Source organism: Aythya marila (genome assembly GCF_965140915.1).
Source record: "Aythya marila genome assembly, chromosome: 1".
Taxonomy (NCBI): domain Eukaryota; kingdom Metazoa; phylum Chordata; class Aves; order Anseriformes; family Anatidae; genus Aythya; species Aythya marila.
In genome coordinates, this window is record NC_139042.1 from 2,189,666 (window position 1) to 2,216,600 (window position 26,935).

A 26,935-nucleotide genomic window follows, 5' to 3' on the forward strand; every position below is an offset into this window, starting at 1 on the left:
CTGCAAAGAGGGGGTGGAGGCCGTCTGACTGGTGCTGGAAAATAAGTTGTTGATCCTTGAGTCTAACATATGTTTCCTCGTCGGGGGAGACGGTATTTTCAGACACGCTCCAGGTGGCTGGTGGGCTTGGATGAGCAAGTCCAGAAGAGGAATGTGTTGGAGATGCATCAGTTCTTGCCTACAGAAACCCACCCTTCCTTCCCGTTGAAAAAAATCACCTTTCAGAACAATTAAGACATCTTGCTCTGTCACTCTTCCCTTCCCCACACCACCTTCATTCAGATTTCCGGGAAGGGAGAGACAAGAGGCTGGAATAAGTTAATATTCCCCCTGTAACCGCGCTGAAATGCCTTCAAAACCAAATTAAAGCGGGTGGGAAAGGCCGATATGTGCAGACAGCACGATTCCTTCCAACTTTCTCCTGTGCAGAAAGAGCTGAGGATTGTAGGATGAGCTGGAGCTGCACAGGGAAGAAGTGATAAATCTAAGCTGACGGGAGAAGAAGATGATGAAATGGAGATGGACTTGTGGTCTGACAGCACTGTGCTGCGCAGGGCAGCAACATCATGGGCAATTTGGTGTGTTCTGAGGAAATCCAGTGGGTGAAATCTAGTTGGCAATTTTTTTTTATTTGCCACTGGGTTGGAAGTTCAGCTTTGGGGGATAAAAATGGATGAAAAGTGGATTGGATCGTGATGTGTGCTGGTGTTAGGCTGTGGCAGAGGGCCCAGAGGTCTGACCGCAGGATGGGGGAGCAGAATGACTGTTACATGTAAGCCCCACGGCAAAATACAATTGTTTTTGCATTGCTTTGTGCTTTGGTTACTCAGAGCCCTTAATAAGGAGAACTCTTGAAACAGCGTGGCTCTGTAGGGAGCTGGGAGTGTCTTTTAAATGGGCAAGTACACACAGAGATGGGTAGTATGTGGTTTGCAAGCAGCGTTTTGGTTTGTAAGTCCTTTTCAGTGGGGAGCAGCCAGATCTTGTGGCCCCATGTGCTTGGCTCATGTTCCCCCGAAGGTGGAGGCTGAGGGTAAAGCACTGCTGTCCCATGGACACCTACCGTGCTGTTGGCAGATCCCTGGGGGAAGCCAGGAAAGGAATGGCAGGAATGCTAAACTGCTAAGAGAAATCCTGTCCTTACGTACCAAGCTGATTTCTGTAAATGTTTGAGGATGCGGGGTGTTTGTCTAGGGTATTAAGAAAACCTGAAATTAGCCTAGAGATGTCCTGTATGAACTAGATGATCAATTCATTGCTGTGTATCAGCTGGCTTTTTCTGCCTGAGTCTCCTGCACGGATTTCAGATGTAGACAGTGTGTGGGACGGGGAGGCAGAGCAGCAGCATCCTTTGAATCCAGCAGGCACGCAGCACAGCAGAGGCTGAGATACCAGACGGAGAGGCGGAGGATGGCAAACTATTTTTTGACAGACAGCCCAGATTTAGTCCCCCGGATCTTTACAGGAGGAGTTATTTCTGAGGCAGATTGTGATGAACTTTTTACCTTCAGAATGGAGGCGACGTTTCCTTTTTGACGGCTCCGCTCAGACTTCTGAGTGTTTCCACGTGGAGATGGCAGGGAGGGCTAGAGGAGGTTGCTGATGGACTGGGGCTCATCCTGCCATCTCATTTCAGCCACTGCATCATCCAGAGCCTCTTCTCATGCTGTATTATCTGTTATCCCTGCTCTGTCAATGTGGTTTGGATGCTGACCACACAACTCTTTTTCCATTTCAAACCCAAGTGAAGTCACATCCATGCACAAAGTTGTGCTGACCCATCGCAGGGATGACCACTTGGTGATGGGGATGCACAGCCTTGCCTGTGCACGTTCACCCTTTGCTGAAGGGCAATTTTCGTTGTCTGCCTGGAGTGTCCAAGGTTTATTCCTGAAAGGAACTGTTGGAGAGGCAAGCTGGGTGAAATCCAGCAATCCCCCATAGCACTGGTGCATCACAGGCCCACAGGACTCTGGCAGAGCCCACTCTCTATTTAAACTGCCATTTGTTATGTGCAAAAAGTTCTCTTTCTCCATTTCTCTATCTGTAAAACTGCTATAATAACAATACAAATGCTCCAGTAAGTAAATACTCTCACATTTGCTGCAGATTGGCCTGATGACGACCTTGATAACTACTGTGGTGACCATGTCATCGATAGCACAGCTTTGGGACGACGAATGGGAGATGGTATTTATTTCACTGCAAGTAAGTTCTGTGCAGGGATGTTTCTCTGGGTGGGGACAAAAGCGATCACTCTGTTTCCATCCTCTGGGCTCTTTCCTTTAAAATCAAACCAGGGCTTGGCTGCAGGGTTAGAGGTGGGAAATTCTGAAGCTGGGGGCGACTCGGAGCTGCTGGAGGGTGAGAGCAATTCCACTTGGAAAAATCCATGATCTTGGTGTGGGCAGCAGTGCTCAGGGCATGGTGTCCACTTCTGGAGCGTCTCTGGCTGTTCCCAGTGCCGTGGGAGTATTCCCCGGATTTATTTTTGCCCTGTGTATAAGTGTATATATATCTAAAAAATAATGGAACTTCTGTGCTTGAGTCCTTTTTTAAGAAAGACTTGTGGTATGCTGCAGGGCTGTTTAGAGGAAAATAGTTAAGAAATGAATTTCTTGATAGACTCGCTCTCTCTTCCTTCTTTTCTCTTCCTCAAAAAGTTATATGAAAAATATTTTGCCCATGAAAGGCTTGAGGTTTTACTGGTGATTACTGCTTCTTATTTGGTAGTATGCAAATATGGGGGGAAAAATAGCCTTCACGCAAGTGACTAACGTTTCTCAGAAGTGTTTCCCTTTTTTTCCTTGCTTTTTAAAGATATAGGCAGGCAGTTGGAGAGCAGAAGCATGACTCAGAGGGCCTATCTCAAACTTTCTCTCATGATGATGCTCCATGGCGAAGTCCAGTCCAACACATTCAGTTGGACAACAAGGAATTTAAAACTCAGTTGGCACCAAGAGCCTTACCGAAAATGGTGCGGTGTTTAAGGGTCCTATATCAAATATATTTTGAGATATTATGGGGTGAGCTGTTTCCATAGAATGGGGGTTAGAACTTTCCTCCATTTTCTTCATAGTGGTTTGAGTGCTAAAGGCTACAGTGGGATTTGGAAGAAGAGATCCAAAACAGATGCACTAGACTGAAGCAGAAATATTGCAAAATCCAACTCAAAATGGAATCGTCTGATGTCCTATGGAGCCTGCAAGATGAGTGAATTTGGAGGGTGTTGGGATGTTTAATCATTTTTTTTCTCTCCTATTCTCGTGTCCTGCAGGCCACAGCCCCTTTCCTGCACATAGGAGCGCTTGCGGCAGTCACAGCCCTGTCGTGGTTGATAGCTGGGCAGTTTGCACGAACGGAGAAAGCCAGTGAGTACCCGCTGGACATCTCTTCTTTCAACCTGTAGACCACTTCTGTGCTTGTGTGGTGGTCAGGGGCTGGTGGGTGGCCACCATGGTGGTGAATCCAGCCAGCAGAAGCCAGGGCTGGCCCCTCCAGGTTCCCTTCCAAGGTGGTAAGCAACCTCCAGCTCAGCTGTGCTGGGGAGGTGGATGTTTACAGAGAAAACAGGCCGAAGCTGGTCTGGGAATGCACCCAGATCCCATAGCTGATGCTTAGCTGTTGGAACAACAGCCCAGTTGGAGGTGGCAGGACCGTTCTCAACAATGTAATGAATAAAAGCACCTAGACTTCCCCTAATCCGCATTACAATACATAATTGCATCCTCTCCAGATAACGTGCAATGTTCTACGTGGTTTAGTGAGTGACACTGGTAGGAGGATGGTTGGACCAGATGAACTTGAAGGTCTTTTCCAACCTTTCTGATTCTACATTTCTAAGTGCTGCTTGAAAGCCTCACTACCTGAGCAGAGATCTGACCCCCTGGTGGTTAGGTGCTTCTGAAACATGTGAGATGTTGAAGGTCACGCTTAACCCAGCTCTTCTGGTTGATGAGCCCGTCCACGGAAACAAGTTCTTCTGATTTCCCCTTCCCCACCTCATTGCCAGGGGCTCTCCCAAGCCTGGACTGTTCCTTCAGGTTTCCTTAGAAATAAGTTGCTCCTTCTGTACCCACAGGGCTTTTTTTCCTAAGGGTGTCTGTGGATGTCCTCAGACACTTGTGCCAGCTGCAGAACAATGATTTTAATTGGTATTTAACCTGTAGGAAAATACAAGCCCTGGAAGGATTTGGCAGCACTTGTGAAAGGCTTCCAAGAAGTGGCTGTTCAGCATGAAGAAGTGATGTCTGGAGATGGTGACTGGAGATTGAAAGATTTTGATATCCAGAGAGACCTTTCAAAGAAAGAATTGTTCTGCCTTAATTTATAAATATGCCAAAAGAGCTGAACCTGGTTCTTCTTAAATACTTCCTAGCATGTAATTAGGCTGCCAGTTGGGGGAGGATTTGTGGTTGCACCTAGAGCAGAGACTGCATATGCTCCTGAATTCTTCATACCTTTCCTCTTGCAGTTGCATTCCCTGAATTATTTTAATATATAGGTTAGGAAGCTGTTTTGCTTCTCTTCTTCTGTTCCTGATTTCTTTTTTAATTTTTGAAAGAAGACCATGCATCTCACCTGTATCATTGGCTCTTAAAACTCTCCGTTTCTTTCAGGGTCATTTTACTTATGAAAAATATACGAATGAGTTCACATACTTCTTGGTGCAGATATGTTTGACATGGTGGTGTTGAAAAAAAAGTGAAATCTCTGAGAACATACAGCTCCTTATAATGGGAAAATAGTATTTCACTCAATAATAACCTTTTGGAAATAATTGGTGCAGCTAGAGTCATTGCTGCAACAGTATGTTCTTGTTCTTCCTTTGAGGCATCTGATACTCTTTGGCATTTGGCTTTTTTTTTTTTTTCCCTTGAGTAAATTGCCCCCCCCCCCCCCTTTTAGTCTTCTGAATTAAAAAATTAACATCTAGGTGTCTTTCAGACCTGCAGAATTAATACTTCTTGAATGACTCTAGTGGTTTAACAAATAAAATGATTGCAGGTTGTTCTCAAAGCTTGTTTCTGAGGTCAGATAAAGAACAGTGAGCTCAAAGCAGGAGGAGTAGAGAAGGAAGGCTTGCATCAAAAACTGTCATTGGGACTTTCATGTTGCACAAAATGGGAGATCTGTCCTGCTTGCTTAGCTTGGGTGGTCACCAGGGGACCTTCTTCCAAACAGACTATCTAATTGCCAAGGTACAGAATCACAGAATCATTTAGGTTGGAAGAGACCTCCAAGATCACCTAGTCCAACCCATGACCTAACACTAACAAGTCCTCCACAAAACCATATCACTAAGCTGAACATCTAAACGTCTTTTAAATACCTCCAGGGATGGTGACTCAACCACTTCCCTGGGCAGCCCATGTTAACAGCAAGTACTTTGTATTTTTTTTTTTTTTTTTTTTTTTTGGTGTGTGCATTGTCTCAATTGCCCTGAATGCACGGTTGGGTGTAGTTTTTATGGATCATTTTTATAACGATGCATGTTGGGGCATCATTTCCTTGAACCTGCAGGCAATGATCAAGAGATAATTCAAGCCCATGCATTTCTTTGGTCTGAATCTGAGCTGCTTAATCCTTAAACTGCAGTGACATGAAGGAAGGGACCAGATTCTTTGCACAGCCTGGGACTTTTCAAAATCGGCCCAATTGCCAGCAAGCCTGGCTGGTGTGTGGTGTTCCTAGGGTGCACAGGAACTGGGATCACCTCCTATGTCCTTCTGGTGGTTTTGATGCCAGTAACTCAAGCCATTCGGATCCTTGAGTGCTCTGTGGGTGATTGACATCTCTGCCGGAGAGAGGAGGAAAAATTATCTGGCAAAGTTACTAGTGTTACATCCTGGCTTGTAGGAACATGCATGAACGAGGCTGTTAGATGCTAGACTCAAAAAGAAGTTGATTTGTGTGTTGAAACCAGATCAGTTGTGGTCAGGACCATAGGTGGGTTGGGCTGACCTTCCCCTTAAAAAAAAAAAAAAAACAAACACAAAAACAACCTTTTCTTACCTTGTGTTCATTACAAATATATGTTTAATTTTTTTTTTTTTGAGGCTTTCCCTAAAGTTCCAAAGCCTTAAGGAGTTAAAAAAAAAATGTTAAAAGAACAGAGAACCAAAAAGCAACTTTTGCTTTAATACCTGTGTATTCAATTAAATCTAAGTATCTGGGGAGTTCAAAGGTGCCTGCTGTTCTTTGTAAGGAATATGCATTTGCTGTGGACAAGGGGTGCTTGTGTTGTGCTGTCAGCACCTTTGAAAGATTCCCAGGCACTGTGAGAAGTCTGTAGTGCAGCTGCTTGCAGAGACCCTGGGGAGTACAGCACCATCACAACTCAGGGGATTCATTCAAATGTGCCCATCGTAATTAGTAAAACATCACTGCAAATGAACTCAGTTCTGCTGGCAGAAGTTGTTAAAGTGCCTTTAACCTGGCTGAAACAGGTGATGTTGGTGATCAGTATAAACCCAAGTGATGTGAAGTGCACCATGGTGCCACGACTTGCACATATTATTTATTTTATTATTATTTATTAATTTATTATATTTACTATTATTTAGCGAGTGCCCTGTTCCTGCTGTCAGACAGGGAAAAACTTGGTGCAGGCCTGCCTGTAGGGCTAGAAATAATCAAGTTTGGGGCTGTATGGCAGGGGCTTTTAAGCAGTTTTAATTTTTGTTTCTCCAGTGTAAATTGAAATTACAGAATCATAGAATCTCCTGAGTTGGAAGGGACCCATAAAGATCATCGAGTCCTACTCCTGGCTCCACACAGGTCTACCTAAAATTGGTTACCAAATGAAACCTCCCACAGAACTTGACTAGTCCAAAGAGATTTTCTTTTATAACATATTCTGTTTTTCCCTAAACAAGGACCCTGTTGTTCTAGGGGCAGTGGCTGCAGACTGGTCTCCCCTCTGGAGGAGGAGGAAGGTCTTTTGACTTCACTCTTGTAGTAGGATGAGTTAATGACCAATGTCCTCACCATCTTTCTCTTTCCACTCCAGCTTCGCAGATGCTGATGTTCACTGCATACCTTGCGGTCGTAGTTGCACTTTACCTCGTCCCCCTCACCATCTCGTCCCCTTGCATCATGGAGAAGAAGGCTCTGGGCCCAAAGCCAGCCATCATAGGTCACCGTGGAGCACCAATGGTGAGTGGCTTCACATTAGTCGTGCTGTGGTGCCTGCCTAAAATATGATACTGGACTTGTTGGTCTCCAGACTGCTCTCAAGAAAATATATATGGCACTTGGAGGCAGCCCTCCTGGCTAGAATTATTGTGGTGGGTATAGCAGGACATGAACCCAGAGTCAAGGCATGGTCTGGCTTACAAGCAAAGGGTAATGCTTGCCTTGTCCAGGGGGTTCTGTGCCATTGCATTTCTCTGTATGTTGGTTCTTCTCTTTGTTTGGGTGTTGTTTGTTTATTTTTTTAAATTTTATTTATTTTTCCTCTGCTGGCTTGGCTCTTGAACTGCAGCAGAAATTTGTGATTTTTAGATCTTCAGGCTTGGGCTTTGTGTCCTTTGCAGGACCTCACCAGTAATGATTAAATTCAACTCCCAGCAAGATGCCTTGTGTATGTGGTAATCTGCAGAAACGAAAAAACAAGGGAGCTGTGCTTGACCCTACATGACTGCACTGTGCTCTTGCAGTGCAGATCATCGTGAGACAGAGGGAGGTGATGAAACAGTCCAGTCACCTGTCTCTGGGCAGACCTTAAAGTCGTAGTCCTTTCTCCTCCAACATTTCTGGTCATGTCCAGGCTAAAGATGGGCTTGTTGGTGTGGGCACAGCTCTGAGCTTAGATGATGCTCTCCTGTGGCTTTTGGATATGCTGGTCTGGGTCTGAAATTTGTGTGCTTCTGCTCCTGGGCCTCCATTTCTCTCTGCTGGTTAATTGATCTCATACAAGATGGCACACTGCAGTGTTGCCACTGGCCTTGCAAATGTTCTTTTTAGGCATCCAACTAACTTTTCTACTTACAAAGAAAAAAAATCTCTACAGGTTGTCAAAACCTATTTGGCAAGCTGGATTGTGCTTGAGTTCCTCTCCAAATCCAAGAGTGCACTGGGAGAGATTAACATCTGCCATGACCCAGAAGTATTTCATTTCAGTTCTCTCTCTTTAATGATTTCTTTCTTTAAGAACCCCCTTGAAATGCCAACTTGCACCGCTCTTCTAACTGTATTGCTTCTGTGGGTGATGGAATGAAGTTCTGGGCATGACAGATTTTTTTATTTTTATTTTTTTCCCGTCCTGCTGAGTTTGTACCAACTTTGAAGGCCAGACGGCTGTGTGAGAACCTGGTCTCTGCATGCTTCCTGCATGGCAGGAAACCACAAAAATTTGTTAGACTTTATTCCTGTAGGGTTTCTAGGCCTGTGCAGCCCCCTGTAGCCATCTAAAGGCACCAAACAGCAGCAGACAAAACACTTCTGTTCCCCAGATCGAACTAGTTAACAGAAAACTCAACATGCCTTACCTGGAACAAGATTCCTAGCAGAGACTTGGTAGTTTGCTTTGCTTCATATTCTTCCTTGGAGCCAACAAACAGTCCTGACAGTATGGAATAACCATGTCTAAGATGCTTCTTGCACGTTAGGGTGAAGAGGGCTGCAAAGACTGATCAAAAGCAGTGACAGAGGCTGCTTGGTGCAGCGCGTGGAACTGTGGCCCGGGTGTTGTTCAGCAGGATGTAGCCCTTCACCATTCCCTGATACAAAGAGCTGGTTGTCTGCTACCAGCAGATGGTTTGCCCTGAAACCTGCAAGAAGCAAGACCAGAGGATATCAAGCCTTGCTCCAAGCTCCAACAGCAGTCTGCATGTCTCATCGTGCATTGGCAGTAGGCTTACACGACTTTTATCTTTGCTATATGTGTAGGGAGTGTGCTCTGGCTGTGCCCTTGAATGGCAAAAAAGAAGGATGAAAACCAGATAGAGGAGGTCAAAGTGTTCTTCTGGACTTCCATCAGTGCCCGGCTTTTTGCTTTATCAAATGTCACCTTGACTTTGAAAAGCTTCATCTAGGATATATAGTGCAAGTCTTCATGTCTGCTTGGAAGCTCATGATCCTGAAGCCTTGCCGAAAGGCATTTCTGCTAACAGAGTCAGGTTTTCACAGGGATATTTACTATGTAGGTGTTTGAAGAGATGGCCAAGTGGAGCCGGAGAGAAGAAAATAGCTGAGAGAAGAGTCTGAGCTGTGGGACACAGACATCCACCCTTGGGCAATATCAAGATCAAAAGTCTGGAGCCTGGGAGTTTGGGTCCTGAGGTGATACTGCATCTAGTGGGACTGGAGATGATAAACAGCAATGCAATGCTTCTTTCAAATCTCCTGAAGCAAGACAAATTGACCTGGGAGCTGTGCTCTCTGGTACAGCCTGATAGCTGGCTGTTTCACCAGTCTGGCAGGAATGGGTCTGTAAATGCTGCATTTGCATGACCAGTGCTCTTCTGCTAGAAAGAAGCACATAGCTGAGTGCTGTTCTGATGAGTAGGGGATCCATGGCATGGCTGAAGATGCTTGCTGTCCTTAAATAAAGGATTTGTTGGGGTGATGGCATGTGGTATATGTGGCAAAAGGTGGTGAAATTGAGAGTTCCCAGGAAAGCCCATATATATGTGCTTCTTGAGGGCTACAGTACCTGGCACGTTGGCTCATCAGTGTATGGAGACTGCTTCTTGTAGAGGGGCAATGAACTTCTCTCGTGCTCTAGAGCCTGCTGGCCTCCATGCGTGCACACACCCTGTCTCTCTTCTTTCCTCTCTTTAGGATTTCTGAGAGTGTAATTCGCAGCATCTGAGTGCAATTCAACTGCTGTCCTTGTTCTGTGGAGGAAAAAAAGCGAGGAACAGAGGCCATATGGCTCATATAAATTGTCTCAAAACACCAGTGCAGGGAAATGTCCTTGCATTTTAAGTAGCGAGAGAAAATTGGAAAGCATCCTGGCATCAGTACCTAGATGAAGTGTGGCTTTTTGCAGCACAGGAGAGCTACAGGCTCCACAATGGCTGACACCTGGTGCTCCTCCAAAAACAATGTCTCTTTGGTATCTTCCTTTCCCTCTCCTCCCCCCCCCCATGTGCTTTAATTCATCACTAGAAATGCTCTTCTGCCTAATTCCTTCTACCTTCTATTACCTAAATGTCACCAGTCATCCCCACTTTTCACTGTGCTAAATGTCTTTTCCCATCAGGGTGCTAACTAAAAGCCCCTTCTTCTCGCAGGCATTTAATCAATTAGTTTCTTTTCAGGGGCTCTTCCGAAGTTAACTATTCAGCCTCCGTGTCTATTTCGGTCCATCTGGAGTCCTATCAGGAGAGCACGAGGATTTTGGCAGCAGTGTGCTGGGCATTGAGGGCACCAGACCTCACTTGATGTCTATCAGTTTAAAAGGGTCTTGTCCTGATGGGAGCAAGAATTATCTGACACCCAGGTCTGAATCATGAGATGGGGGCTCTGCAACTCGTTCGTGTTAATAAGTTAAGCACATCAGATGGTTTTATAAACAGGCGTCTGGTGTCTTTGGTCTTGATTTATTCTTCTTTCATCGATCTAGCTGTGTTCTGTCTTCAATGCCAATGGATTTGTCTTCTCTTTCTGATGGTTAGTGTTCTGCCCGTGCTGAGGATGAGCTGAAACAAGGGTGAGAGGTAGAAACTTCGGACCAACTCTAATATGAAAATGAGGAACTCCATCCAGTAGGTCACCAGCTTCTTTGTGCCTTTGAAGTATTCTCCCAGATGGTTCTCCTTGCATGGTGCTGGGAGTTGAGGCAATTTGTCTTTGGGTTTGGGATCCGAAGAAGGTGCTCTTCATGATGTTGAATGATATTTGATTTTAGGCATAGTCCTTAATTCCTAATCCTAATTTAGTCCTTAATTCCTGGTCTCCTAATTCCTTAGGTGAAAAATTAGGCTCATCATGATGATCTTTGATCTCAAATGGTAGCTAAATCACCCAAAAGATTAATAACATTAAGAACTTATTTCAGCTGTATCTGTCTTCCTTAGAAACTACATGAAGCCTAGAAATTCACCTCCTATTACTGTGGCCAAAAAAGAAGAAAGAAAACAAATCGGGGCTAAACCTGTGGAAATTGTCCAAGCATGTCGGAGGCAAGAACGGCTCCTGATTTCAGAGCTGGAGGCTACAAATAGCATGGAAATAAATGCTTTTGGCAAGCCACCCAGACAGCTGGTTTTCGGCATGTCTCGACAGCACTGTCTCAACATCTGTCTGCGTGCTGCGAAGCACGTGGGGCTTGCATGCCGTCGACCTCCTTCCTTCTTGGCAGGCAGCAGCTGTCTCGGCGCCGCGCACAGGCACGGTGCAGGGAAGAGCATTTTTGGGCAGCGCTGACTCATGGGCTTTGCACAAGTTCAGAATGGAAAAATACCCATTGTTGGGACATAGTGCTTTGGGGAGCCAGTGTTTAATTGTGCTTAGGATCTGCCTTTTGGGGCGTTGCAGGGGAATATTTTGCCTTGGCAGGGAGGACACCATAGCGGTCCCAGGAAAATTCTAGCAAATGCATCCTTGCACATGTGGGGTGTTGTTTTTTTTATCACCCCTTGAAGGTGAAGCCTCCAACATACTGGCATTTCTGGGGTGCTGTTTTTGTCATCTTGTAATATCAACTATTGATGAAACCAATGGTGAAGATCTGCTCCATCACTGGGGGTGTTCAAGGCCAGGTTGGATGGTGCCTTGGCCAACTTGATCTAGTGGGTGGCATCCTTGCCCATGGCAGGGGTTTGGAGTTGGGTGATCTTTAAGGTCCCTTCCAACCCAAGCCATTCTATGACTTTTGGTTGGAACTGTGGCTTACTGAGAGCCTTGTTGAGCTAATGAAGATCTGGTGATTTTTATTATATTTTTTTTTATTGCTATATTTTGTTTGTTTTAGGTGTGTTGGAGGGCCTTTCTTTCATTTTAAACTTGGATACCAAAACGTTGCAGCCACCTAATTGGGATGGCTTTGGTTTTTAAGGGCTCAGACTGAAATGGTTCAGTTTGTACTGCTTGTGCTGCTGAAATCAGTACATCTTTGCTGTCTGCTTTATGCACCCCCACCTATTAGATATGGCCAGGTAACCTGTTCACTGCTCCAACTAATAGCAACAATCACAATTTGTGTCTTCTGTCAGGCCTGGAGAAAGGCTTGAGTTCATTGAAACCATTCTATATGATTAGGTAGTCTTTCATTAAATCAAGCTTCAGCGCTAGCATGTGATGGAAGGTTAGACCTCATGATTGCTGTATGCCTAGTAATTAAATCTCTAATGGCTTTTTGCTTAAAATCCTATCCTGTTGTCCAAGGCAATCTTTTTTTTTTTTTTCTTTATTTTACTCCTTCACTACTTTTCAGTCTAGCTGAGATGTTTCCAGAAATGCTGGATGTGGATGTTCTCTAAAATACCTTGAATTCCTGGGGATTAAAGATGCATATTTTTAAAACAGTATTGTTACTGCTTCCTAGTGAGCTGGCATAGTGGGACCTAATCCTGAAAACCAAAGTACTGACAGATCCCAGGCTTAGTCCCACAAAGGGAACTTCCAAAAAGCATCTTTTTATAGCAGGAAAAACTCCAATTCTCAGCTATTGTTGTAATCATGCCTTACTTTTTAGTCCAGTTATTGGCTTATGAGGAGATGAAGGGGAAGGGAGAATTCAAAATGAATTTTAAAATGATGGAAATGGATGAAAAATATCCTTAAAGCTTGCTGTAGCTGCAGGTGCGGTTTGGAACAAATTTAATTTTTGGGTGCAAGCTTCTTTGTTAGCCTCTCTAACATGCAAATGATACGGTGATTTATTTACTTATGTTTTAAGTCCTGGCAAGCTGGCTGTTAGAGGGAAAAAGGAGTGTAGTGATGTCCAACTGGCCGTGCTGTTACCTAGCATACTTTCCCAGTATTTGTTAAGGAAGGTCCAAAGCTCCTGACTTCAGAGCTCCATTTGAAAGCACTTGCAATTGACTTCTGAGCACAAAAATAGTCAAAAATAAGTTCATTCATGGGCAATTTTCTAGAAATTACCTCCTGCGTCTCCTAGCAGGAAAATATGAATAGCAGGCTGATTTTTTTGCAAGGGATGAGCCAATCAAACCAATTGCAAAGAAACTCTTAGAAACTTTGCACGGGGGCTGTCCGTGGCTTTCAGGGGATGTTGGCATGGTTTGTAGGATGGATTTTGGGGTGAAATCATTGCCTCGTGCCCCAGGGCTTCCTTCACTTCAATGTTGGCTTCTTAAGAAACGCATTGTGTCCAGTTGCTGTGGCTGGATTTGGGTTTTAGATGTAATTTACTTGACTGTGTTGTACAAGGAGGAGAGCCAAAAAACAAACTGGAGGGAGAGAGGGTAATGCAAGCAGAAAGATTATGTATTTATTTATTGCAGTTTTGCTGTAAAACACTAAATCAGCACTAAGCAAAAAACATCTTGCGCCAGCAATTGTCCCATTTAGACATCTCTGTACTAAACAGTCTGACTTATTTATATATATATATTTTTTTATCTCCATCTTTCTTGGAAAAAGACAGATGCAGGCAGGGATGATGGAAATATCTGTTACCGATTCTCCCTGTTCACAACAAGCTCACGCTGTAGGGAGTGTGAACTTGATTAAGAGCACTGTGGTGTGACAGAGGCTATCTGTAACACCTGCTATCATGGGGCACGGCATTGAGGAGGGCACTTCTGCTGCCATCCGTGCTGCTTGCTGATTCAGAGCAGCCAGGGATGTTCACCCATCTGTGACGCTCTTCAGGATGACGCTCTTCACGTCTAGTGGTGTCGTGATGAAGGTGACGTTGCAGCTCCAAAGCGTGCATTTTGATGGCCAGATCTGAAGTGCCAGCCTGTTTGTGGAATAATTTCGAGCACTGCTTCCTCTGCACAGCTGCAAAACTCAATGTGAATCAGCATGAAGTTTAGTGAGTTCATCTAACTTGCCTTTGGGGGTCAAGTTCCTGGGAAAGGAATGGATGAGCCTCATATCTGACCAGCTGCATGCAGCCCTGATAGGGTTCAGCTAAGTTTTGTCCCTTTTAACAAGCAGAGTTTGATCTGCAAACTCTGTAGGGGCAGGAGTGTAATATTCCACTCCAGGGGCTGGGATCTTCTCTCCGTGGGGTCAGGCCTTGTGGCATCTTTTTGAGCACTGAGGATGGGACAGCCATGGTGCACCAAATCTTGAAACTCAGTCTCGGTTTTTAGCTCACTGCAATCTGTTTTATAGCACTGCCTTTAAGATGCATGAATGTCACTGCTATCTTTATGTGGCCAAAATTATCGAGGCTGACAAACTGAAATCCTATCCCCAAGATACTGCCTTTTTTTTTCTTTCTCTCTCTCTCTTTTTTTTTTTTTTTTTCTTTTTTTCTATGTATCTTTCATCTAGCCCATCTATTGCTTCTGTATGCAGTCTTGGCTCTGCTCTAACTAATGTTTCCCCAGTCTGATGAGGAGAGTGATGAAGGCTTGTGTGTACTGACTTGCTTCCTCAGATCTGTTTTGCTCGGTTTCCTTCCAATAATGCCTCCAGCAGTGCAGGCTGTGACTTCCCCACCATTCAGGTTAAAGCTTCCTCTGCGTCTCCAGCCAGCTGCAACCTAGGAGGGCTGGTGCCCAACTGATCCTGGCCCTAAAAAAAAGACAAAATACACTTCAGAGGCAACAACAGCCAGTGTCCTTTCTGCATGAGGACTGCTGTGCCAGAATTTGATGTTTAGCTAAGACATAAGACCTTGGCCAGGTCTTATTAGAGGGAGAATATGTTCTGGCCAGGCTTGCTTGCCCTCTTTAGCCCTGCTTTGTGCAACGTGAGCTCTTAATTGCATAGGGGGGTGACAGCAGTGTCATTCCTCTTTGTCCTACCCTTGTTGAAGGCTTTAACATCGATTGCTTAGTGGAGGTAGTTCAACCTGTCCTCTCCAGTCTCCCTTAGCCCAAGAGATGATTTATAACTCAGTACACTTTGCTTTTCTGTTCCTGGTACATTCACATCCCTGATGAGGATGCTCAGAAGGGCGTGGGTTTGGTGGCTGCTTGATGTGGTGTCACCTCCTGAGCTGGGACTTGGGTTGCATCCACTCATCAACCCTTCGTGACTTGGGCTGGTGGTCTCCCATCGCCCTTCAGCTTCTTTTCCTCAGCTGCTTATGGTTTGAACGCTGCCTGCTTTGTTTCCTTGTGGCTGCTGCAGTCTGAGAGCAAACATCGAGCACTGCTCTGCGCCGAGTGGATCACCTTGCAGTGCTCACCCTGAGGAAACCCGAGCTACTTCGGGACGAAACCCGAGATGCTCAAAGCAACCCAAGGAGATGGAGCAGGTTTTCCATGGCTGGGATCTTTATGGGGCTGCTGCTCCCTGCTGACAGCTCTGAGCATCGTGCAAAAATGCTGAAAAAAGCTCTCCTAGCCTGACCTGGTGTGACCCAGCACTGGGCTGTGCGAGGGGGTGTGATGGGGGTGATGCCTCTCGCCTTCTCCTAGACAACTCAGGTATTGATCAGGAGCCTTTTCGGGGAAGATAACACGCCTCCGTGTTGCTTTTTGTTGAACAAACAGAAAAATGAACCGATATCGACGTGTGGTTTGAGCCAGGGGAATTCAGCAGAGAGATGCTGTATCTATATAAAGGTTGTGTTGCTCCTCTTTCAGAACAGAGTGTGTGGTTGGGTTATTTTACCCCAAAGCTTTGCTGACCTGGGTGTTTAAATTGCTCAGTTCACAAGAAAACGAATGCTCCTTATATATGTTTATATATGTTATATGTAAGTTTAAATAGAAGTTTATTGTGCAATTTACTTGCATGGTGCATTTAGGTCTTTATTTATAAAATGATTCATCTTTCCCAATTCCTCAAGAAATGTTGAAAAACATGGATTGTGAATGCTCATTGTCTCTTGTAAATTGGTGGAAATTTACTGTTCCTGATGGTGGCAGGGATGGGTGGGGAAAAATAGGATGTTAGAGGTGCTCTAAACCTGAAAGCAAAATTGGAAAATAAGAAAATGATTTTTCAAAATAGAGCTATTTTGATGTGCGTGATGTGCATGTTTCAGTGCAGCCTGTCAGGTTTTTCTTTGTAGTTTTTTTTGTTTTTTTTTTTTTCTGGTCTGCCTCTTGTTGGTTTATGGACATTTTTTGGGCTAGCTATGCTGTACTGGTTTTGTAGAAAAACACAGTATGAAGATAAATACTTTATTGTTTTTAACAGATCCTAATTCGGCTGTCATCTGTTTCATTCAAAACAATGGAATTTGAACTACAATTTGTGTCCGTATCTGTGATGGCTATAAAGGACTCATTTTGTAGGTTTAATATTTTGTTTTAGTATTATTATTGGTAAGAACTTACTGGAAAATTTGTTATTAAGAGAAATCATCTGATTTTTAGTTTTAGCAATAGATTACTTTATTGACTGGGTATATGTGAAAATAAAATGTATGCAGAACCTGTGGTCTGGTTGTTCTCCATGGTATGGATGATACATCGGTTTATGGACTTACGTCATTCTATGAGGGCGTTGTGATCACTGTTTGCATAGAAAAATAGGAGAATAAAACTATTAAGGTGTTTTTGGTAGCTCTATCCGTGGATAGAGAATTAGCATCAGATTAACAATCACTTTGTGAGCCCTCAACAAGCCAGTCTGGGGACCACACTGGTGAGCAAATGTCTCATACACTAATTTTGTGACAGACCTTGGGCTCACTGGGTTTCTGGCGTTGTAGGCAATGATAACTCTGCACTGACCTCCATCCTGTGTGTGAAAGACCATCAGTGGGATCATCCTCAGGCTTCAGTTCTGTGTGGGGGATGCTGGTCCTCCAGCATAACTGGCCAGCATGTAGTCTGTGAAACAAAGTTGTTTTGGCTCCCTAATTTTTCTATGCCTTCTTCACAGCACCCTTACTGATGCTGCTTTGTAAACATGCCTACTTTCTGCTAATCTCTCGTTGCTCTTTCTGTCCCAGTTGGCACCAGAAAACACCCTGATGTCCTTCCAGAAGGCAGTGGAGCAGAAGACGTATGGAGTCCAAGCTGATGTCGTACTGAGGTAAGCCCCAGTGTTTCTTGCTCTCAGCATGGATGCTTTGTGGACAGCCCAAATTCTGCTTTTGGGTCTCTTCTATCTGCTGTCTGGATGTTACTGCTCTCTCCCATTGAATGGTGAATCTATCGTATAACTCCCTGCTGTCTCCACTTACACTGCATGGACACCACAAATAGTTCCACTTAAACGTGACTTCTGCTGGGAGAGGTGCAGAGAGTGAAGACCCAAACTGCCTTCCTCGTGCTGCAGGTCTTTAGGAGGGTTTTACCAGCCTTGCAAAACTGTCACAAGAATTTAGCAGCCCAGGAGTAAAATCCTTCTCCTCCTACAACAGTGCTGGGAGAAGGAGGAACCTGGCCATACTGCGCCTGTCAAAGTCTTTCCTTGCAGGCAGATGTTGAGCAGAATTGACAAGGCCAATTTAGACATCATATAAAGAGGATTATTTCAAGAACCGTGCTTCGTGCCAGGAGTGTGATCGTTGTCTAGTATTATTACTCTTTTTCCTTGTATATTTTACATAAATGTGCAGGAAGGTAGAAGCGGCATGAAGGGAACTGTGATGCTTTATCTTGGCGATCCCTCAGTTTGTCTTAGTTCCGGTTATAAACACAAGGGAAACACTGAGCTGATTTATTTTTTTTTCATGACCCGTTTGAAGGTTGATGTTGATGGGAAGATCTTTTTGTCTGGTGGAAGATGGGCTTCTGGAGCTTAATTGTCATGGTGCTTTCTACTTTCCATCGCTGTTTGAGAGCAAATAATGTGAAAACTAAAGGAATTTCTTCCCCTTGGGGAGTGGAATGTCATTGTGGATGGATGAACGATAAACTGGGATGTATACAATAAAGTTGTTCCTTCAAAAATTCCTTTGTTAACAGTTGTGAAGGAAGAACAGCTTGGCTATCCAGAATCACAGATGAGCACTTAATTCATCTGGTGGCCAAATAGGTTGCTTCCCTTAGCTCTGGCCAAGGAGAAGGTTGGACTCTGGGAGGAAGAGATCTTGAAAAGCTCCAAGAGCTTCCCACGTTGCCACCCATCAGACATCCCAGAGGAGCATCCCAAGTGTCCCACAGCTTAAATAATGCCCTTAATGGCTCAATTTTGTGAGGCCCATTAGGTGACCCAAGCTGCTTTATAAAAAGAGGACCTCAGTGACCTTCAGACCAAAAGAAGAGCTGTCAATACAGCTGGCAGCAATTATGGGAAGGGTTTGCAGCACACTGCTGTCCTTATCACTTTGAAAGATGCTTCTTGTGCCTGTGGCTTGATGGGCCTCCCATCTCCCACCTCCTCCTCTCTCTCTTACAAAGCTCTGTTTTCTCTCCATTATTTTTTCAAACCAGTGCCTGCTTACACTTCATGGTGAGCCCTGCATGGCACTGAGTAACTCCATAAGTGGAAGGATTAGAGACAGGAGGGAGTGAATGTTAAGCACCCCATCAGATTTCCACGCTGTGTTTAAGGCTTAGCCCTATCTGATGATGCTCTGCTGTAAGACATTGAGACTTGAGCTCCTGTCTCCCTTAAACGCTCCATGCTCTTAATTCTGCAGTTGCTTAGCATCTTTTTTTTAGCTGTAAATACCAAAAACCCTTCTGATTGCAGCAGCGTGGTGGTGCTGTGTCAGCACGTTGCTTTGGGTGGAGAGGGGGAGGGAAGCAGTTGGCATAATGCACACTAGAAATAGCAAATGAGATGCAAGTGACTTTTGTGACAAGGGACTTCTGCAGGCAATGGGAAAGCTGAGGCAGCATTTGCTCCATCATCCAAAATCTTTTTTTGTTCTCCTTATAGCTCTGGGGGAGTGCTTGTCCCTTAGTTCATATGGGTTTCGTTTAACTCCATCTCCTTTCCAGATCTTATTTTCTGAATATGAAGATGGGAATCTTGCTTTGGAAAATGTTGTAGAAGCCTGCATGGCCAGTCAGATATCTTGATATCTGAGTGCAGACAGCTGTCCCCCAGCTGTCCCCCAAACCTTTATTGCTCTGGGTGGTGTCACCACTGATCCAGCCACAGAAAACTGGGCTGAAAAAGAGGTTGAAGAGCATTTTAGGTTTCCCAGAGCAGCTCTTCTGTAATGTCTAGGTGGCTTAAAATAGCATTTGGCTGGTTAGATTCTTCCAAGAGGTGGGCTTTCTTCAAGATGCTTGAACTTAGCTACTCACACAAGCCTGGCTGATTCCTGAAACCCATTTCAAATTGGAAAAGGTTATTTCAGAGCAATTTTGGTAGCTTGGGGCCCTTGAATCATGCTGAAAGCCCATGAACATTAAGTTCCTATATAGTCTGAGAGCCTTACTCATCATCTACTATTAACAATTTGAGAATAGCTTGTGCATGTGTGGATGTGTCTGTGGATACAGGGTATGGGAAACCTCTGACAGCTTTGGAGCTACAGAATTTGCAGGCATTTTTGGTTGATGTGAGCGTTCAGGGTGTCTCCTTTTGGCCAAGCTACGTGAGTCTGGCACTCTAGACATTTTTGAGTCAGAGAAACTTGGGCTGGATGGGGTTATGCCAGCAACTGAATTAATGCGAACATCTAGCAGATATCTAACTGTTTTTCCCCTCTGGTTACATCTCATTTCAACTGCTCTTGAGGGGGCTGAGGATGTGTTAAGCTGGTCAAGATCTTCACAACAACTTTGATGTGGTCCTCAAAGCTGTGGGAGAAGCTGGAGTGTGGGGATGGGCATTTCTCTAGGATGGTTTAAGGGTTGTTCATCTCCACCTGTAACGAGGCCCTCTGTCTGTCCATACAGCTACGATGGAGTGCCATTTCTGATGCACGACAAGACACTCAGGAGAACAACCAACGTGGAAGAAGTGTTTCCTGAGAGGGCCTACGAGCTCGCCTCCATGTTCAACTGGACTGACCTGGAAAAGCTCAATGCTGGGGAGTGGTTCCTACGGGTGGGTATGGGTCCTGAAGTCATAACTGTGGGATGAAGCTCATATCTAAACCCACTTTGAGGTGAAGAACAGCTCCTTGATAGAGTGGTCTGAAGCGCAGCTCAACCAAATCTCCATGAACTATTTAATTCTGTCCTCTATCAAATTAATGCTGTCATTTTCTTTGCTGTTTGGAGCATCTTGGTAGGTAATCTGACCCTATCAAATCCAGGAATCTTCTCACTTGGTGGATTTAAATATATATATATATATATATATATATATATATATACACACACATATATATACACACATATATATTAACAGGCCTCTGTGGTGTTTGTGCAGTTAATTTTAGGATGTTGGTCTGCTTGTTCATGTTGCAAGCCACAGAGCCTGGCATCCCATCCTTTGCATTCATAGCCTTTTTGGGGCTGAGGAGAAATTGTATCATCTTTCTGTGCCTCTTCCACCACTTGGAAGGAGGGAACCTAATGCCTGGTTGATACCACACAGAGCGTAAAGGTCTCTGATCTGATTATAAGGAAAACAGAAGAGAGCATGCTATACCATTCCTTTTTCCTTCATTTGATTTTGGAGACAGTTGTTCTTGGGGGGAAAAAAACAGAACAAAACAAAGCACGTTCAGCTTTCAAAGTCTCAAAGAAGAAACTGCTGTGGGATGGGCTGATCCACCTTTTGGTGTGCAGCCAGCTTGCAGGTGGGGTTTCTTTCTCTAGCCTGCAGCTGTAACCTTCTTGGAGAGCATTAACTGTGGTCTGGAAGGAGGGCTGCAGCCCTCTGGCACGCTTCTGCAAGCTCAGACAAGGCTTTCTGCAGTGCTGTGAGCTCAGATACTGGTTTCATGTCTCTGTTTGAAGCTCCCTGAGTGCTTGCTCAGTGGCAGCCTGAGCCATAGTAGCATCACTGCTGCTCTGATCTGAGCTGGTCTGAAGATGTGTTGGGGGTGCCCGTGTATTATAGCTGCATGTGCTGTTTCACAGAAGCTTGCTGGAGTGGCAATGCTGTGAAAATACCTCTTGTCACATGAGAAGGACCAAGATAGCAGCTGGAAGGCTGCTTTCAGGGGTGTCCTTTGAGCCATAATCATTCCTGAATGTCCATACGTCAGAAGGATCCATCATCTCCAACATCCCATAGCTCCTCTCTGATCCTCTTAGTTATTTAAAAAAGGTGCTTCTTTTTATTTTTGTATTCTGAAGGATCTTTGGTGAACACACAGTGTGGGAAAGTACATTTTCAGCTTACTCCTTGCCCTAAAACTCTTCTCTTCTCCTGGAAAAGTAGGGTGAGGAAAAATAGGGTGACTTACCCATGGGTGGGGAAACTGAGGCACAGAGAAATGCTCAAGGAGGATGGGCAATGAGTGTAGCTATCAGCATCCCCTGCTGTGGCCACAGTGGGATGGAAAAGGAGTTTCTCCTGGAGATGCAGAGTCCGTGCTTTGTGGTGGTAACTCTGGGATGTGCTTTGCTTTCAGAATGACCCTTTCTGGACGGCTGGGTCTCTCTCAAGGTCTGACTACTTGGAAGCTGCCAACCAGTCGGTCTGCAAGCTGGCAGATATGCTGGAGGTGATCAAGGATAACACCTCGCTCATCCTGAACTTTCGGGACCTGCCCCCGGCCCATCCCTACTACAGCACTTACATCAACATCACCCTGAAAACCATCCTGGCGTCAGGAATTCGGCAACAGGCTGTGAGTACTGCGACGTTGGTGATGGTTCCAAAATTGTACTCGTTATGGGTTCCCTGCAGCCTTGAGTGCCTCGTTTGATCCATTTAGATACTTTGTAATACTATTTGGTGCCAGGAAATCATGTTGGGGAAGATATTACCTCCAGGCCAGTGGTCCCAGAGATGGTGGCAAGCATGGACCTTCAAAAGCCTGGTACCTGCTGATGCAGCAAAATGCCCTGGTAGCAAGGAGACTTAAAAATCTTGGGCTGTACTACTGGTAGGATAGCTGGGAGAAGGAGAGATGTGATCATTCCCATTACTCAGAAATCATGTGTCCAGTGTGGGGCTTCCACAAGGCAGATGTTGATACACTGGGGTCAGTCCTGCAGAGGCCACCGGACTGGACTGGAGGCTGGATGTTCGTGCAGGGGCTGAATGAACTGGATCTCTTCATCCTGGGAGAAAAAAAAAGGTTTTGGGAAGACCTACTAGCAGCTCTCCAGAACCATCAAGAAAATTGCTGAGAAGTTGGACCCAAACTCCTCCCTCAGCTCCATGTCTGGAGAATGGGAGGTGGTGGTTGTAAATTAAACCAGGGGAAGTTCCTGCTGGATGTAAATAAACTAGTTTTCCCTGCAGTGGCAGGAAAGTGTTGAAACAGGGACCCAGAGAGATTGAGGAGCCCCCCAGGCAGGCGTGGACTGCTTCAGAGCTGTGTCCTGAGGCTGGTGGGGGAGGTAGCTTGAGTATTTCCTCTGTGCCAGTTAGGTGCATCTGCACGAACAGGCAAGTTCAGCACTGACTTGTGCAATGATGGGTCCAGCTACTTTTAATTTCCATCTGTTTTTTAATATCCAACACTGCCCCACAACGTCTAGTTAACTCTGGTCACAGTGGCAGCATTACCCACCACCCAACTTTGCTAGACCGAGGGGAGGACCACGCTGTCTTCCCCTTGAATATTGCACAAAGAGATGGAAGAAAAAACAGTTAAAACATGTATATGAGGTGGTGAAGTCGTGTTTCTCACCCAAATTTGATGGTTCCTTATTGAACCAAATTCTCATGCTGGTCTGATGCTTCAGTAAACGAGTGTTGGTGAGTTATTAAGCATGGGTTAAAGCAAAGCAAGTAGGGCACGGCACGAGCCATAAAACTGGCCTTCTTGGCTCCAGTATCCCCTTTACATCGTGCCCTGGGTTGGGGGTTGGAATAGATGTAGCCCTGATAAACGAGGGTGAATGAAACTGGTCTCAAACATGGGACCATGGAAGGTTTCTCCTGTGTGTCCTGTCTTGTGCTGTCAGTTTTAGCCTCTGTGCTAAAAAGGGGAGGCAGGTTTTTAGGGGTACACCATAGTCATGAGCCCTTGGCTTGATCTCTTTGTATTTCAACCCTTTTTTCCTCCAAAGCTGTATGTTCCAGTCCTCTGGGCTTGCCAGCTGTCCTGAAATGCATTTATACAGAGATGTGGGAGGCTGTACGTGTCTTCTAGACAATTTATATGACAAATAAAGCAAAGTCTCTTGTGGTTTTGCTTCTGACTCGGTGTGAACTGGCTGTCAGCAGCCCTGCCTGGTGTTCCTCTCATTTTTGCCATAGCCACCCTCTGTCTGTCTGCCTCTGCAGGTGATGTGGCTGCCGGATGCAGAGCGGCAGCTGGTCAGGCAGATTGCTCCGGGATTCCAGCAGACTTCTGGCCTCAAGCTGGACGCAGAACGCATGAGAGAGAAAGGCATCGTGAGGCTCAACCTGCGCTACACCAAGGTCACGAACGAGGATGTCAGGTACAGTCCTCCGTTTGGATGCTCTGACAGCCCGTTTGCTGCACAGTGGGTGTCCACAGCTCCTTTCTAACATCGTGCCCTGCACGCATCCCTGGCCCAGCAGCATCTTTCTTGGCAATTCCAGGCCTTGTCTGCATACAGGTATTGTTTCAGATGGACTTGCTGTTCAAAACTTGAGCTGTGCAAGCTTGTCCCTACCCGTTAACCACAAACCAGTCCGTTCCCAGGATCGCACAGCTGACTCATGATCATCAAGTGCACAATGATCCTTTCTGAAACACAAATACATGAACAGTCTGATTCTTATTCCACTGTCATCCTTGGGGAAAAGTGAAGGTGTTCACTTCATTTTCATCCTCATTAGTAGCTGCCCTTTGCTTCTGTGAATCTGCTCCGGAGCTGCTATGACAGAATTTTTGATTAGTCCAATGTCTAAACTTGCTTTTAGAAATTTCTTTCTTACAGAGAATTCACCTGATTCGTTATTTTTTGTCACCTATTTAGACTGGTCAGTTCTCTTATTTAATTAGAGTGGTACACCATGTGCAGCCTTCTTCCTAAGTATATATTTGAGACGTGTAATTTTATCTTGTGGCTTGGCCCTTTTCTAAGAAAAGGGTAGATTGTAGTAGAGCTTTTTTTTCTTATTATTTTTGAGTTTGAATTTATTTCACAAAGAAATATTTGAAAAAAGAAGCATTTTCAGAGGAAATAAGTATTTTTGAAGGAGTTGTCTTATTATATGTTAGGTGCTGGAAGTAGGGAGGAAGAATTGAGCCTGCAGGTCTTTGAGACTGGTCCTATTTAGTGGTCCTGTTTAGTGTAATCTTTCTGTGGCTGCCAGCACTTGGTCTATCTGACCTTAAAATCAAGTCTGTGCTTTACCTCCAGGATAATTCCTGCCTCTTTTCCCCGACTTGTTTGCTTCTTTTCATGGAGAGGACCATATGCCAACTCTCATCTTCCCCACCTCATAAATCCCAAACTCTCATCAATCCCGCCTCAGCTGTCTCCAAAATCAGACCTGCCACCTGAGTGTTTCTGGAACCCTAAAAGCTTTGTGGTGCCTGGTCAAACACCGCTCAAGTCCTGCAGTGCAAGCTGAGTAGGTTCAAAAAGCCCTGGTGTAGCACAGTCTTCTCACCTCAATGTTGCTGTGACCACACTTGAGACTTCCCTAGCCTCCAGAGCAGCTTGATCGTGTGAGCTTTGCTTTGTCCACATTCTGTACAGCTGCTTTCCTCCTCAAAGTGCTTTGGTAGTTACTAAATTGCAAAAGTTAATCTCTGTGCTGTCCATGCCATGGAGACTAGTGATGTTTCTGCTTTGTGGGTAAGGAAAAACAGCAATTTATGCAAATTGCAGGGGTAGAAGGAGTCCGATATTAGCTCCTGATTCACTGCTGACGGCTTCTGTACCCCAGCTTTAAGTTTTTAGCCTCTTACACAAAATGACCTCTGGAGACTGGAAGCTGTAACCTCGCAACTGTCCCCAAAACAAGGGCATAGGAGCTGTAGGAATTGATGCTGCAAACCCAGTCAGTTTTTAATTAAGTAGATTGCCTTCGAAGCGTGACAGGCATCCGAGCCAGATGTTAATTGTACATCAACATGATGAGGTGGTGGTTAGAGAAACATGGTGCATCCATCTTTCACGAGGATGTGTCTGAAACGGGCTGTGGCCTTGGGCAGATAGTGGCTGTGGCCTTGTGGCAGAGGATAAGAAAGCTTTCAAGTTCAAACCACTCGATTGCAATGCCCTTGGGTTGCTTATGAGGTGACTGTGCCCTATTAAAAACCCATTTCATGCACTTCTAACCCAATAAATCTGGATTTCAGCAGAGCAGCTGGTGTGGGAGCTCTCCTCTTTGAGCTGAGGGTCTGATGCTCGCAAGACTCACCCCTCGCCCCATCTGTCTCCCGGCAGGGACTACACCACGGCAAACCTGAGTGTGAATCTCTACACTGTGAACGAGCCCTGGCTGTACTCCATCCTCTGGTGCACTGGTGTCCAGTCGGTCACCTCCGACAGCTCCCACATCCTTCGCAAGGTGCCTTTTCCCATCTGGCTGATGGTAAGCACGAAGGCCAGGAAGGTGCTGGGAGCCTCTGGAGGGAGGGGACACCGTGGAGGGGTGGCCATGAAACACAGCATCCATACAGCCGGGGGGTTTCTCCAAGAAGGTTTGCTTGGGTTCAATGTGCTGTTGAGGTTTTTCACCCTCTGTATGCCTGAGACCTGCAAAGGGAAAGGATTAAAGCACCTCTTGCACAACCCCTTCCTTCAGGTGGCCTCGCTTCTCCCCATGCAGGGTTTGGAGTCCTTGGAGAACACAACACACATCCTGTTTAATCCACTCAACTTTTCCATATTTCTCCAATGGAAAAACAAACAAACAAACAAACAAAAAAACACTTTCCAGACCTACTGCTAGAGTTGCAGGAGAAACAGCAAACATGGCTTTGTGTTTTAGGCAAGATGTAGAACTAGGTTTTTCACTGCTTTTAATACCAGACGCGGAGAGGTTTACCTCTGGCTATTGCCAGATACCCATCATGTAGCCAGCAAACCCTCTGAAATCTCTGCCGGCACTTTGGGTGTCTGAGCCAAACAGAAATATTTGTGCTGGAGCAGAGGGAAAATATCTGCATCAAAACATTCCCAAAGCACGAGCTCAGCTATGGAGGCATACATGCATGCGATGGGGCTCTTTTTTTGATAACAGATCCTGATGGGGGTAGGACAGGAGACAGCTGTTTTGCCCACTGTTCTGGCAGATCCCTTGGGAAAAGGGAGGTAAGATGAGCACAAGAAGAAGTTAACAGGCTTTAGTGAGTTATCCACATCTTTAGTGGGAGGTAGGAGCTTAAGATTATGAACATCTGTGCACAGTGTCCTTAGCCTTAGCTTAACCTTCTGCTTGTGTCTGACTACACAAATTCACACTGGTGTGCGCTGGAAAATTGAAAAAGGTCACCAGTCTGAGGCTGCTGGAAGAAGAGATTATCATTGTCTGAATGCTGCTGCGGCAAACATCTGTCCTCTGCTACAGCTGGCAGGAGCTGTGAGCACATCACTGGCAGCTTTTTGCTGCAAAAGCCTCATTGTCAGAGATGAAATGCAGCTGGTGTAGCTGGAGCCCTCCTCAAAGGGCTCTGCCATTTGCTGGATTTCCAAGTGAGCCCTCTGCTGTGAGCACATACCCCTAAATCCTCTGACATGCTGTAGAGGAGGCGTTTGAAAAGCTCAAGCCTGGGGTTCAGACCCCAGCTCGATATTCTCAAAGTGGGTGCCCAGTAGGGTGGCACTCCCTGCTTTTTTGGGGATTCTCCCTCAGATTTGAGCTGCCCTCTGGCTGGTTACGCTGAATTGATGAAGATTTTGAAGGGTTGCAAATGGGAGGGTTTCAGGAATAGGTCTTAAGCCGAGTAAAGACTATTTAAAAAAAAAATTAAATATATGGA

The 26,935-nt window shown here is 45.3% G+C and overlaps 1 protein-coding gene across 6 annotated transcripts in view; it reads left to right on the forward strand.

Annotated features, from left to right (window-relative positions):
• The window catches only part of GDPD5 (glycerophosphodiester phosphodiesterase domain containing 5), a 159,418-nt gene that overhangs the window by 120,222 nt on the left and 12,261 nt on the right, over window positions 1-26,935 (forward strand). For all 6 annotated transcript variants that reach the window (XM_082751871.1, XM_082751873.1, XM_082751872.1 and 3 more), the window contains exons 6-13: window positions 2,110-2,208; window positions 3,278-3,371; window positions 7,013-7,158; window positions 17,003-17,085; window positions 19,854-20,004; window positions 21,485-21,703; window positions 23,314-23,471; window positions 25,398-25,545. In XM_082751871.1, coding sequence (XP_082607997.1) covers window positions 2,110-2,208; window positions 3,278-3,371; window positions 7,013-7,158; window positions 17,003-17,085; window positions 19,854-20,004; window positions 21,485-21,703; window positions 23,314-23,471; window positions 25,398-25,545 — 1,098 coding nt within the window. The remainder of the gene's footprint in view (window positions 1-2,109; window positions 2,209-3,277; window positions 3,372-7,012; window positions 7,159-17,002; window positions 17,086-19,853; window positions 20,005-21,484; window positions 21,704-23,313; window positions 23,472-25,397; window positions 25,546-26,935) is intronic.